Source organism: Agelaius tricolor, unplaced genomic scaffold, assembly GCF_023055355.1.
Source record: "Agelaius tricolor isolate 1412-34295 unplaced genomic scaffold, bAgeTri1.0.p SCAF_44, whole genome shotgun sequence".
NCBI classification, from domain to species: domain Eukaryota; kingdom Metazoa; phylum Chordata; class Aves; order Passeriformes; family Icteridae; genus Agelaius; species Agelaius tricolor.
Genome location: NW_027269304.1, coordinates 561,336 through 575,615, shown reverse-complemented (window position 1 = coordinate 575,615; position 14,280 = coordinate 561,336). Strand labels below are relative to the sequence as shown.

General features: G+C 36.7%; 1 protein-coding gene across 2 annotated transcripts in view; it reads right to left on the bottom strand.

Annotated features, from left to right (window-relative positions):
• Nucleotides 1-621: 621 nt before the first annotated feature.
• SLC12A2 (solute carrier family 12 member 2) overlaps nucleotides 622-14,280 on the bottom strand; it is a 54,517-nt gene continuing 40,858 nt past the window's right edge. The window contains exons 17-27 of one of the 2 annotated variants that reach the window (XM_071455083.1): nucleotides 14,056-14,196; nucleotides 13,756-13,862; nucleotides 11,878-11,957; nucleotides 10,419-10,556; nucleotides 9,697-9,744; nucleotides 8,098-8,220; nucleotides 7,825-7,936; nucleotides 7,251-7,337; nucleotides 5,351-5,486; nucleotides 4,535-4,602; nucleotides 622-3,779 (exon numbers count right to left, since the gene is read on the bottom strand). In XM_071455083.1, the coding sequence (XP_071311184.1) occupies nucleotides 3,644-3,779; nucleotides 4,535-4,602; nucleotides 5,351-5,486; nucleotides 7,251-7,337; nucleotides 7,825-7,936; nucleotides 8,098-8,220; nucleotides 9,697-9,744; nucleotides 10,419-10,556; nucleotides 11,878-11,957; nucleotides 13,756-13,862; nucleotides 14,056-14,196 (1,176 nt within the window). In that variant the 3' untranslated portion in view covers nucleotides 622-3,643. The remainder of the gene's footprint in view (nucleotides 3,780-4,534; nucleotides 4,603-5,350; nucleotides 5,487-7,250; nucleotides 7,338-7,824; nucleotides 7,937-8,097; nucleotides 8,221-9,696; nucleotides 9,745-10,418; nucleotides 10,557-11,877; nucleotides 11,958-13,755; nucleotides 13,863-14,055; nucleotides 14,197-14,280) is intronic. The other variant, XM_071455084.1, reaches the window with a different exon arrangement.

Genomic DNA, 14,280 nt, shown 5'->3' with positions numbered 1-14,280 from the left:
GAACTCGCCCCTTCTTTATGCTTTTAAACTTCAAATTTTCAGTACTTCTTAGTGGCGTGTACTGAAGTTAGGGACAAACATGTCTTGCTTGCAAAGCAACTTCGCAACAGTCTGAGAGGCTCTTTTCCCAACACACTCCACGTCCCAGTGGACTTTTATTTTAATGGGAGAAAGAGGAGTTAAGGAGAGTCCTTGTGTGTATTCAGGGGCAAAACTAATTGGAGCAGATTTTCAGGTACCACCAACGCAGCTGAGACACACCAGGGGCTGAGGATGGGTCTGTGCTGTCTGCCAAGCCATGGCAAATTTTACAAGATTTTACAATTTTACATGATTAATTTCTTGTTTTCTTCTAGACCTATGAGAGGCAAACACTCCTCCCCAAAAAACAACATGGTTTTGGTCTAATGACCTTTGGTCACATGAGCTGCTTTAAGCTCCACTGGTCCTGTGCAAATTCCACTACAAAAGTGATTTTTAGATGGAAGCAAGAAGAATATTCATGTCAGGAACCAAATTCAGCATCAACCTGTCAAATTATGAACATTATTCCCATCCCATTAAAAAAAAAAAAAAGAAAAAAGAAAAGAAGGAAAAAAAAAGCTTTGTTAGACAAGACAGTTGTATTGAATTCACTTCTTTTATTGCAGTGACATCCCCCTGGTACAAAGTATTAACTGCAATAATTACGTTAAAACATTAGAAAAGCATTTGTGTGGGACAGTTACAGTACAGTGTCAAATCTTACATCCTCAAACCAAGTGGGCCACGACCCACTAACGCTCAAATCTTTTAAATTATTTTTAGTTTTTTTTTTTTTAAATATGCAATGTCAGAAAAAAAAGCATATAAAAAGAATGTATGTAAAAGGAAACCTAAACACAAGTGAACAAATAAATAATTGATTTTCACCAGCTATTATTGTCTTTCTAAACCCATACGAAGGAACCTAATCTATAAGAAGGTATGAATTGCCATGTGTAAGTGATTTAATTTTCCACTTAATTAATGATGATTGGAACCTAAGTAAATTTGGCTTCGAAATCAAAGCAGGAGTTGGAGTGACTGCCACGAACTGACATCTGTTGCAGACAATTACCATTAACTGTTCAAATTAAGGTGAGCAAATAATCTTGGAACTTGCCCTCATCCCTAGCATTAGTGGACTCCTGAGAGTGCATGTGAAAAAGCATCCTATGGTATTTCACAGACATGACCTTAACTATCCCCATTATGCATATTTAGATATACTTTATATAATTTTATACACATATATGCATGTAGACACACACCTCATTTGGTTTCTGTGTTGTGTTTACAGATCACAAGCAATGGTTTCCTGAATGGGCAAATAAACCTTTTTTTAAATAAGTGTACCTGTGCACGTTTTGTTTTTGTATTTTTTTTTTTTTTTAAGATAGCAGCACTAAGTCCATGCCACACCGTCCACCTGCTCAAAAGAATGCTACCCACAAAAACAAGGAGAAACGTGGCAATGATTCCATATGCACAATGTGACCACCTTATCCCCTACAAAACACTGTAAAACCTGTGACATTTTATGTTGGTAAGTTTGATCCACATCCCCTCACCTGGAAGGAAGCATCACTCTGACCCCACGCTGTCTGTCCTGTCTTACAATGTTTTATCACAACAAGCTGGGTTCATGCTGGCATCAGTTATCTCACACTTAGCAGCAAGACATGCATGTTTGTTTTTCTTCAGAAGTTTTGAAAAAAGTGAAATGATTCCATAGTCTCGAATCCAATGGACAGAAACGGCAAAAATATTAAAAAAAAAAAAAAAAAGAGAGAGCAAAAAGAAAAGAAGGATTTTTAGCAGTTTACCAAGAGCCTGACAACAGTGTACACTGTACAGTGTATTTTTATCTTTAATCACAAGAAGTTGAAGCTCTACCTTGCCACGCAATGATTATACTTTGTCCTTCAAAAGGAACAGTTACATTTCAATTTGATCCTGTATTTAGCCAAAAAAACGAAAAACAAACCAAAAAACAAAAAACTAACTCAAACCAAACAAATGAACAAAAAAAAAAAAAAAAAAAAAAAAAAAAGGCAAAAAAAACCCCAAACCAACCAAAAAACCTTTTCTGTGCATCCTTAAATGAAAGTCACTCACCCACTGGTAAACTGATCCAGTAGCATGTCCAATGCTAGTATCAAAAGCTTGTGAAATGTTTTTAGGCAATCCTTTCTATCCAAAAAAATATTAGGAATTTAAAAAACAGTTCACATTACCAACCTTTATACAAAGGCTCAAGTGGAATTTCTTTTGCAGGTGTTTGCGGTAGACTAAATTATGAAGTTTCCAAAATATACAATGAAAGGGCACACAAGACTGGCAGTTTCTTTATTGAACATAGAAAAATGTAAAAAGTAGGATGTATGGAATAGATCGAAATTGCTAGACGATAAAACCTGAGTATTATTTAATAAGACTAAATTCATTTTCTGACAACTGAATGAATTGACCTAAAAACATCTCCCCCAAGAACTTAGTGGTCCGTTTAACCATTTGTTGAAAAATGCGAGAGAACTGCAGCTTTTACATTTCATACTGGATAGCACAACTCCACATAGTGTTTACTGTTTTCTGTTAGATAGCATCACATTGCTTATATTATCCCCATTCAAGCCTTAAGTCGAGTTTTGTTTCAAAAATAAGTTTGAAAGTGACACTAAAACGTAAGAGGCCAAGAACTAGGACAGGTCTTTTTATTTTCTTCCAATTTGCATTAAGATGGGAAGCCTCAGCCAGCAAAGATGAGCTTGATTTCACAGCAGAGCTAAGACTAGGAGGAAACTGCCCTCTGCCAAGGTAGATAAAATCAGCTCTGTCTCAGACTACTGCCAAAGGAGTACACACTGTCAAATCTGAGAAAAAAGGACCCTCTCTACAAGCAGAATTAGTTTTATTTTAACTGTTACAAAACTTAGTGGCAGTAACATCAGGGATTCGCTTTAGTTCAACTGACCTGCCCCAATTCTCACCTTTAAATCTAACAGATATAATAATTAAAAAAAAAAAAAAAACAAACCAAAACCAAAAAACAAAAAAACCAAAAAACTTTCTGATGATAGAAAACATACAGTACTAAGAACTAATAGCTCAATGGAAGACTGAAAAGCAGCATTCATTTTTATTGTAATATGGAATAGACTAAAAACTAAAGGAAGTCTGATCGAAACTCTTAGTTGAAGGCAGATTTTGACATTCTATATAAATTTACAAAATAGGATGTATGGGTGAGATTTGGTTAATTTCAGAAGGCACCTCAAGGCTAAAAGGCTTTTATAAATCTATAATCCTTTCATTGATCAAAAATACAACATTTTATTGCTGCTATTCAAATAGCAAACAAAAAGCTCGTCTTGTTCTTCAGTCTAACAAGGAATCCTCCCCCACTAAGCAAGATTAAATTACAGAAAATATAGAATAAAACTGAAGATGTCACAACTTTTAGAAATACAGTGACTTTCCTTGTGTGCTTTCAAGTCAGTGAAACAGTGAAAGAAGAGTCACTTTTTGCCTCGGTGATGTTGATGAGCTGAGGACCACGGCAGCCGCTCTCCCCTGGGCACTGCAGTACCATCCCCTCACAGCTGGGCCACGGGCAGCACTCTTAGGAGTAGAAGGTGAGGACACTCTGGTGATTGCCACGAACCAGGAGGATGGGTGGCAGGTCCTTAGAGAGCACCTCCAGCCAGGCCATGTACAGTGCACTGGAAACTGCCCCTTTCCGTGCCACTGGCAAGCTCCTGCAAGCCACAGGGGAAACAAGTTTCACTGAGCAGAAACACCCGGCCAGCCACACGTCAGATCATGTTAAATATGACAGATTAATCTGGAAAGATCTAAATGTTAAGTCAAATTTCCTAATATTTTTTATTTTATTTTTTACCCTCCTCAGGATTAATGAGGTTGGAAGTTTGTATCTGAAACATCACAGGCATTTACATCTATTTCCCCCTCAGTTCTGGCCTGTTAACACCATTTCATACTCAGGCAGCTTCATGCAGAATCCTCCTAAGCTGAGGACATTTTACTCATCCTGAGCATTTTAAAATACAGCAGCAAGAAATCTACAACCCACAAAAAAATCTGCCTCTTGCTTGCTCACACCTAAAGTAATCCTCCAAAAATCTGTGAGCCAGATAATGACTTAATTTTATACAGAGAGACCCTCTAGAAAAGGAAATCAAAGGAAGGAGTTGGGAAAGAGGGGAGTAACTGCACACAGGAGTAGAAAGAATTTGAGAATCCTGAGCTGCACCACAAATGTGGAGGTGATCAACTAAAGCAGCATAATCAAAAGCACAACAATAAAAAGGGCATTTTTCTCTTCAGCAGAATGGTGGCTCCATACTTCTAATAAATAAATAAATACAGTCAGGACTGAAATCTTGAATATGCCAAGGCAAAGACCTGTTCCTGATCTATATTTCCATTTATATTGTGAATTACAGCTCCGTATCAATTCAGGTAGCATCACAAGTTAAAATAATTTACTTACATGACAATTATGTTGGCTGTACTTGAATGTTCTTTCAGCAACTCGTTTAACCTAATCTGTCGGTAAGTCTGTAAATAAAATTGTCAGAAAATAATAATATATTATTAATTAATTAATAATTAAATAAATAAAAACTTGTCAGAAGAGCTTTTGTTTAAAAACTACAAAAAATTCTTTAGAAAAAATAAAGAAAATAAGAAAAATCAGTATGACCAACTGGAATGAGTAATTAATAAAAAGAAGGTAATTCCATCTCTGTGTGGAAACCCCTCATTATCAAATAACCTGTGGTTGTAAGGCTGGGAAAAAAGCAAGCAGGAAGCTCAGAATGTGCAAGTAAGCCAAGTGCTACCCTGTTACTGGGTGCCATTTACCTTCTCATGCAAAGGAACACCTGAAAAAGAAATACTTTTGTGCCTCTGTGCTGCACAATAGCTTGGGAAAGGTGTCAAACCTTCAACTGCTCCTCTGCACCACAAAGTGTTGCTTGGTTTTAGTGGTGTTTTTTTAAAAATAATAATTATTAGCTTGATTTAAAAAAAAAAAAAGACAAACAAGCTGGCTATAGATGAAATTATTCTAAACTAACTGCTGAAATACTGTAGGAAAGCAGTCTGGCCCCTGCTCATACTCAAATGCAGAACCTTTTTGCCTTTTGCCTTTAGAGCCATGTAAATGGTTTTAGATGCTGCTTTTTATCTGCTATTCATAAAAAACTACTATGGAAGAAAGAGAATAACAGGAATTAACTCATCGTTATCACAACCACAAATGAAGTAGGGGAAGGAAGTTTTAGTTGCTAAAGAAAGCCAGAACCTTTGTTTTGTAAAGCTCCAGCTCATTATCTGTTATCCTCCATGGTTCATCCTCCTTCATTTTATCTGCAACTTCTTGTTCTTTATCATCCTCATGAAGTCGGAAGGGCTCTATCATTTCCTCAAAAGCTGCAATACTGGAAGGATTAAATGAACAAAAATTAGAGCAGATAGGAGTTTTTACATGAAAAATAATTTCTGACACTGTGAAAAATAAAGTTTTATTACAATGTAAAGATGATCTGACTTTTTTTCTCCCTGCCTGTTGCAGTTAGAACATGAAATCAGCTTTTTGCACACACAGATGTTGTGATTCAGCAAACAATTCACCACACAATTAAAGCTTTACTCAGTTCAGAAATTTACCTCTAATTTTAAAAGCTCAACAGTACCATCCTTAAAAAAGGGACAGTATCTAGGAGGAGCACGTTCTTCAGAACTAACTTTGAAGGAGGAGGAATTTACATGTTCCAGTAAAAATCAGCTATCAGGTCTCATGCCATTGCTGTTTGGACTCTGGCTTTGATCTTTTTACTTTGTTTCTTTTATCTCTTTCCAGTACAGTCCAAGAGCCACATTCAAATGAAAAAAACCATAGATATCTAACTTAATCTTCCTGCTGCACTTGTAAGAACAGGAATACTTTGGATTTATCAGGACTTTAGAGCAGGAATATGTTTAAAGACCTTGGTGGTCTTTACTGCACAACGACTTCACCTTAATCCAAAGAAAGAAAACAAATGTGATCTGCTATTCTTTGGCTGAGCAAAAAGCAGATCTAATAACAGCACTATTATACAGCACAGCACCTGTTGAAAATTAATCTCCCTCCACTTGGTCCTCAGCTGTCGTTAATACCTAAATGACATTCAGGAATATTTTGGATATGTTGTGAGGATGTATCCACAGAGACAGAAAGAAAAATGCCCTCAGAAGTAATCCATGGATCACTTCTAATAAACAAAAATAATTCCACATGATTCTAGGACCATCATGATTCCATGTGATGCATAAAATGGCTGCTCCTCCATCAGAGTTTACACCTTTCACAGCAGCAGGCTCCTGGACACTGCATATCCAAAAGCACCAGAGTGCCAGAAATACTTTGTTTTCCTTTATTTTAGTTGCTCAATGTATTCTATACACTTTAAGAAAAAGCTACTAAAAAGGGTACAAAAGAACTCACATTAACTTTAGCATTTAGCCAAGTTCTGAAATAACACTTTCCAATTTCCATGGTGTATCAAGACTTTCAGATAAATGCATGCCCAAATAAAAGATATTTTTACAACTTCAGCAGACTCAAGAAGGCCTGAAGGCAAAGGAGGATAATGGCAGAGGAGGGTATTTTTAGATCATACACATTCTGTTCTAAATTTGTGCTGAAAGCCATCTACAATTAATGCTTTTTTGAACTTGAAAGTAAGAAATATCATATGTATGATCATTCCTGTGTACACTGAAAGTCCAAGCAAGTTAAAAAAGGAGAAGGAAAAAAAAAGAGAAAAACCCAAATCAGGCTATTTCAAGACCAAGCTTTGTTACCTAAACTAGGACATTATGAGATTCAGATCATTTAAGTTTTGGTGATCATCTCTCTTCTTAAGGAAGATTGCTGCAGACAATTCAGGTTTGGTTTTTTTTGGTTTTTTTTTGTTGTTTTTTTTTTTAACTTCATTTTTCTCAATTTATTATTACAATCTAAAGGCCAGAGATTTAAAAAATAAAGATTTCTATATTCTTGGACGTAGGAGTTACTGTTAATTGATTTCCCACATTTTTGTGAAACACTGAGTAACACAGGATCTTCTGTACCATAACATACGTAGGAAAGAATGAAGCGTTCCAAATTAAAGAAATCACAAATTCAATGAACAAACAAGATGTGTTTTGAGACTTACTTTTCTTTCTTTGGCTTAGTATTTATATCCCCAAGGACCATAATATCTGAGAAGTCTATCCGAAATTTGCTGAGCAAAGTGGCCATCCTGCATCAGAAAACCAAGTTTTTTATACATGATCATAATTTTAATTATTTTGAACAGAGTTGTTTGCTAATAAAAACCACTGGTTTAAGAAAAAAAAAAAGCATCTTAAATGTAACAAGGACAAAAATCAAGCTGACTTGGCATATGGCCATAAATCAGCAACATGCTTTGGGAAAAAAAACCACAAAACCCACCACAGTTTTATGGCTTTAAAATAAGAGAGGAGCTCTCTCTTGAGGATAATCTCAGAAAATATTTGGAAATAGTGTCAGACAATATTGCAGAAAAGTTAGTTTGAGGTAACTCATCCAAAACCAACCTGGGGGGGAAACAAAACCTTTTTTTTTTCTTTTTTTTCAGAAAGGCAACAGAATATGGTCACACCTCCAGCAAAGAACAACTGAAATAAGGCAAGCAGGAAGAGAAACAACCCGATGTGTAACATGCTGCATTAGCATTTGAAATGGAATTTTTAAGGCAAACTCACGCTCTTCTGTCATGATCAATCCTGTTTATTTTTCCACCAATGAACACCCTGATCTTGCAGTCCTTCCACTTCTTCTTGGTTGTGATAAGGTAAGGAATCAACAGTGTCAAGCCTGTGTTTTGAACAGAATTTCAGACAAATTTAGAAAATTGTACTTTGTTTCACAGTACAGATTTTATATGAACTGATTGACAGATGTCTATTAACAATCCAGAATTACTCCAGTATTTTTTTTATCAGCATTAAAAGGTTTTAAATTATGAAACACATTACCTCCATCATCAAAGAGCCACCAGACATCAATATTGCTCTTGCCTTGTTTCTTCTGGAACTGAGAACTGGCATCAAGAAGTCTTTGGTCAGTCACATTTAAAGGAGAGGAGGAGCTCTTTGAATCTGGAAAAAACATATGGTGAAATTTTGGTTTTGGAGTGCTTTGCTCAACCGCTTTGAAAATCATCAAATGCAACTCTTAACATTTTGTGATATGCCTACTTTTGAATTAAAATTTTCCTTTACACCCCCCAACCCAACTCCAAATTTTGATTGAATGGCTATAAGCTGAACTGGCTGTACTTAGGGTGTCTAGAGACTCTCAATTTCAGCAGCTGAAGTCTTTTAGCAGGCATCTGAGAAATAAAGGATGTGTGAGGTCTCTATGCAGACTTTTGCCTGGACAATTTAATGAACTTAAACACCTAAAGAGACCAGTTTGCCTCTTGCAAATGACAGAACTTCCCTAAAAATATGTAGGTAACTGATTTTCTAAGTAAATGTCTTGTCCTAAGTAATTCTCTCCTTAAATCCAGATTTCTTTAAGCATGTGGTAAAATTGAAAGCTATTTATGCATATTGGGCCCTTTTGCAATAAGCACTGTTTTGCATAACAAAGTTATTTACTGAGAAAAGACAATAATAGCATTTTCAATTAGAATAATACAGACCCCATTTTTGAACTGCAGGAAAAAATCCCTGACCTCTTTCTCTTAATTAAAACCTCAGTCTGAGCAAGAGCCAGGAGTATGACATTTGTCTCTGTCCTTATTTTATTAGGAATTTTTTAAATTTAGAGCACATCTGTGACTGATTTACATTAATATACTACTTTATTGCATACTGGGACTTCTTCCAAACTGCCATCTTGTGCTTCAAGATATAATCTCACTCTCCATTATTAAAACACAAAAGCCCCTAGCTGCTGAAATTACGAAGACAATGTCAAAACAGTTCAGATTAATTGCAGTTAAGGCAAAAAATACTTGATTAACTCAGAACAAGTTAGTGAAAACTGCTCAGCAAATTTCTCAAAATGCTGATTTGGGAGACTACTTTGCATCATTTCAACATGTTCACCTCACTGGGTAGCTGTGCTAAGCCTGAGTTTTGAGGGTATTGAACTATTTGCAAATAACAGAGCAACCACCATGACTGTGGAAGGAACACTGAGTAAACTGAGGGCACCTCCACCACTGCACCATCAGATGCTGTTTCCTGAACCAAGCAAGGCACCAGACAGACACCTGAGACACAGAACTGAGAGAGCAGAAAGGTCATGAATACATTTCAAATGTTACTTTACCAAAAGAGCTTCTTAATTTCTGATTTTTTTTTTTTTAATTCCTACACTTACGCACAATCCTTTCTCAGTGGCAACTTCTGGGAATTTCCACAATGTTGCCTTTTTTTTTTTTTTTTCCACAGCCTAATCCCTAAGGATGAAGCACATTCTAAAGCAGATATGAAGAAACAAATAAGCATTGCATGGTTGGTATTTTCCTCTCTGGTACTTAGGTGTAGAAAGAATTACAAAAGGAAAACTAAAATCAACAGTGTGAATGAATGATTTAACACAAAAAGATGGAAAATGCCTGCCTTTATTCAACAGTGGTTGTGTTGGAGTCTTTCCATCCTCATCCTCCTCTGGAAGGTTTTTAAAGATACAAAATAAAAAGGTTAATTTCCTTTGTGATATTAATGAACACAATACAAATGTAAATTAAAAAAAAATAGAAAGTAAAGATGTGAAATGAAGCAGGTTTTTTTTTGCACAGAGAAAAACACACAGAGGCAGTCTCCCAAATCCTAAGATTCATTTCTACTTCCAAAAAATTACATATACCTCCACTACCCATCTAACTATTAAAGCTTTTGCTTTGTAAGAAAAGAGTAGAGTTGTTTATTGTCATGTCAAAGTATCTTGAATGATTTGTATCTGTTAATATGCACATAATTTTCTAGTCTGAGATTAAAAAACTTCCAAAAATTTAGCAGCTTTCCCATCACTCATAAGATGTGGGGCACAATCCCAAGCACTTTTGACTGTCTCTCAAACTCAGTAGCAAAAAAAAAAAAATCTACCACCTGGTTTATTTAGGGGACGTGAAACAAATATTTATTCTACATCCTGGTAAGATCTGACACAAAGTACTTAAGAGATTAAGACATCAACATCTATAAAAGCATAACTCTTCTATTCCACACACACACACAAAAAAAACCCCTAAATAATCCCTGGGCAAAGAGAGAGAGGAACTGAGGAGGAATGAGAGAGAGAAGGAGTGAGAATTCAAGGTTCATTGCTAACTAGCAGTTACCTTTGCGTGGAGTGGGAGTTCTTTCACTGGATGATGGAGCAAAAGCTATGGAAGTGTCTGTCTCAGACTTCTTGCTATAATCCACTTTTACTATGACATCCTTGGCACAGGGAGACTTCTCTTGGGATGACAGCAAATCTTTGTGAAAGCAAAAAAACCTATTAGAAACCACTGAATTGTTACAAATAGTACCAACAGAGGTAAGTGCCTGTTCTGAGCCGGTTTAAAATTAATTACATGCTGTTGCAACTGTTAGACCACAGCAAAGAGGGCAGGAGGGGGGAAAACCAACACAAAAATATTCTGTGAACTTCTTCGGGGCACCAAGAGGCTCCTCCCATGAGCAGAGCTGCCATTCTCTGTTCCTTTCCCAGGCTGTGGTTGCTGATGGCAACCACACCACCCAGAAACAGAGCTAGGTAACACTGGAACTACAACTAGAAAATGATTAAAAAAAAAAAAAAATCAATCGGTGAAATGTTTTCTGTTTTTGCTTTTAACTCCAAGAGGAAGATGAGCCTCAGGCACAGCACAGACCAAGTGTGTCTGTCTCACTGTCAAGCCTATTTTTTCCAGGTCTGGCTTCTGTGGAGCAGCTGTCAGAGCTGAAGCAAACTCAGAGTTCCCAGTGGGCACCAAGATGCTGCTGACACCTTGGTGTTACATTCCCAGTTTTCTCAGCAGCGCTGTTTCCACTCTGCATGTTCACACTCCTTGCCATTTCTCACACTCCTCTGCCCTCCTGCACATGGTGACAGCCTCCTTGACTCTCTCCAACACTAAAACATTGATCTTTGGGATTAAAAATACTCAAACATTCATCTTTTCCAATGAAGGATCCTCCTTTTTCAGGGGGATGCTCGTCCTTGTGTCATTTCTCCTCAAGGTAGCAGCAGTGTGTGGAGCAAGCCACAAATTACACATTATCAAATCAGGGCAGCTGCACCAAAGCTCACAGGCTTGGAATTTAACTAAAATTACACCATTCCACTTAAGAACACTACTCAGAAAGCACAACCAAGTCTTCTATGCAGAAAACCTTTCCAAATTTGAATCAGAGTCCCTAGACTAGTCTGTGTAGGGGTTGGCAACCCCCACCAAACTCAATGGCGTCCCTGCATAGGGCAGTATTTGTTGTGATTTTACAACTTCTGGGCTTGGGCCCCAAATATTTGATGTCAACTTGCCAGCATCACTAATTAGTTTCAGGAAAGCAGCAGTTCTTCTGGAAGCATTTGTATAAAATTTGCAAATACAAAAATGTGAAACACAGAAAATCCAAGCTGTGCTGCTGATTGTGGGTTACCATCTTACAGTTCAGACTTACTAATTTCACTGAATTTTATTGTACCACAGCAGTGATGTTTGGTGGATTTTTTTACACAGCTTTAATATTTTCAGAATGCAGTTTCAGGAGGGAATTAGAACAGCAAATTCACCACATGGAACAAAGTCATACCTTGGGCCTGAAGGTGAGAAATGTCCAGGCCCTCCTTGAGGCGAATGACGACTACACCATACTGAACATCAAAGGCATCACTAAACAAAAGGGACAAAATTAAAGTAGTTTAAAGCTTTTTCTTTTCCAAATGAAAAATGCACCCTACCTGAACAAATTCCAGGGATTAAGCACTGCCTTTGGATGTCTTGAATTATAAATCTGCTTTAGCTTGAAATCCAAAATATTATCTGAACATCATTTTAGGAAAAATAACATTTAAAAAGGATGCCTATTCCTTCTACTCCCTCTCTCCACTATGTAAACAGTGATTAAATAAAATCATCATGAACAGGTCACTCAAGTTCTGCACAGGTAGTAAGATCGTCCAAGAAATTTTGATTTTCATCTCCATCCATCGAAAAAGAGATTTGAGTAGATCTTTTTGAGCTGAGAATCAAAGATTTCTGACATCTTTCCAAACGTTTGGGTATTGAAAGCACCTAAGATGATGCAATTTAATATCAAACTAGCTGTAAGTTAGCTATAATGTGCCTAGTCCCATTACATCTGATAAAGCTGAAACTCACTCCAGTCAAAAATAAAGAGGCAGAACTTCATTACTGTAGAAAAGAGCAAAAACCCTGAATAAATTGCTGAGCAAAAGTGGAGTAAAATTAGTTAACAACCCCACCCCCAAAATATAAGACAAGAAAAAGATGAACTTAACCATATCATACAGTTTGCATTAATCACCATCCTTTGCATATAAATACCTTGTTCAGTGCAAACAACCATAAATCAGAGAACTCCCTCCCATATCATTTCCACAGAAATTTCTCAGGATTTCACTAATTAAACACTTTACTTTAGAAGTAGTGAGACTTGATTAGAAATGTTTGAAGTGTCAATGTATTCTATAATAAGTGCAAGAAAAATTGAGGTTGATTTGAGATTTGTTGTGTCTATTAGTGAACAATTTAATTTCATTATTTAATGTGTTAGATTTGCAGAGATTAGATGTGTTTCTATTTTGTGTGCTTCAGAAACTTTTAGTTTTCCAGAAATACATTTGACCTGCAGTTATTACCTCCTGAGGTTTCTTTAGAGTTGTGGAGAACCACATGACTTGCTGACCTTGATAGATCTTCCTGCAAAAGCCATCCCAAAATAAAATAGGAAAAAAAAGAAAAAACTAACCAACGCGTTTCCTTATTTTTCCTTATTTGGTGCCCTTGCTTTTCTCTTAAAGACCAAGGTGAGATGACTTTTTTCATCCTTTCCTAATATCTGCCTGTAAAGCTTAAAGCCCCATCCCCTCTCTCTTTTAAAAGCACAGAAAATGAGAAATACAATGCACAAAGGAAGTGGGTTAACCAGCACTTCAGCTGAACACAAAAACCTCTCTGTAAGTAAAGTAAGCATTGTTTTTTTCCTTAAGTGTTTGGGTAGGAGCAACAAGTTGCTCTTATTAAATTTTTCAGCCACAAGTGGTCTGGCCTTTCAGTACTGTCAATTTACTCTGGGATTTCCCTTCTCTTCTCCTTCCTGTATTAGCCTGGGTGTCAGTGCTGTGTATCTTGTGAGCAAAGTGCTCCCCCTCCTTCTCAGACAGTAGCTCTCCAACCTCAGGCCTCTGCCACAACTCTTTTTTGATGCAGAAAGCTATCATGGAGATTTCTAATCTGCTTAAACTATACAGATTTGCTTATTAATTTCCATATCAGAAAAATCCCAAGGTGTTCAAGACTGATGAATGGAAAATCTACGTCCACTTGAAAGAGACTTCATGTAACTTTCTTACTTTGGTAAAGTTCTTACTGTGGTAGTAAGAACTTTCTTACTACCAAACATACTGAAATGGAGCATTGCAGCTAAAACTTTGTATTTTCTACTTACTGGAATAAATTGATGTAGGTCTCAACATCTCTCATATCACCTTGTCTCCAGTTTTTCTTAAATCCAACAACAAGGGTGTTAGGTCTCATTCTACCCAAACCAGCAGCCTAAGAAGAACAAGAAGTATTTTATAAAGTAACATGTTACTGACATAACTAAAGGTTCTGTTTTCTGCTTAAGAGAATATATTTTCATCAAAGCTTTAAGATAATTCTGCAAAAGGAATGTATTTCAAAGTATAAAGCCCCTTCTGATTTTGATGTGCATCTTCAGCACTTTAACAATTTTTTTTTTAAATACCTGCATTAGGTATTGTCCTCCATCCCTCAAGTCCTCTGCATGCACTGGTGCATAGAAAGCTTTCATCTTGTTTTTAATTAGCCATCGCTGATATTTGGCCAAATCAGTTGACAGTTCCTTCATGGCTTGCCTCCGAGGACCCTTTCAAAAGAAGGAAATAATAAGAGGGGAGGGAACAAGAAATAGGAATAGGAGTAATGGCAGTAAAAAAGCCCCTCCCAATTT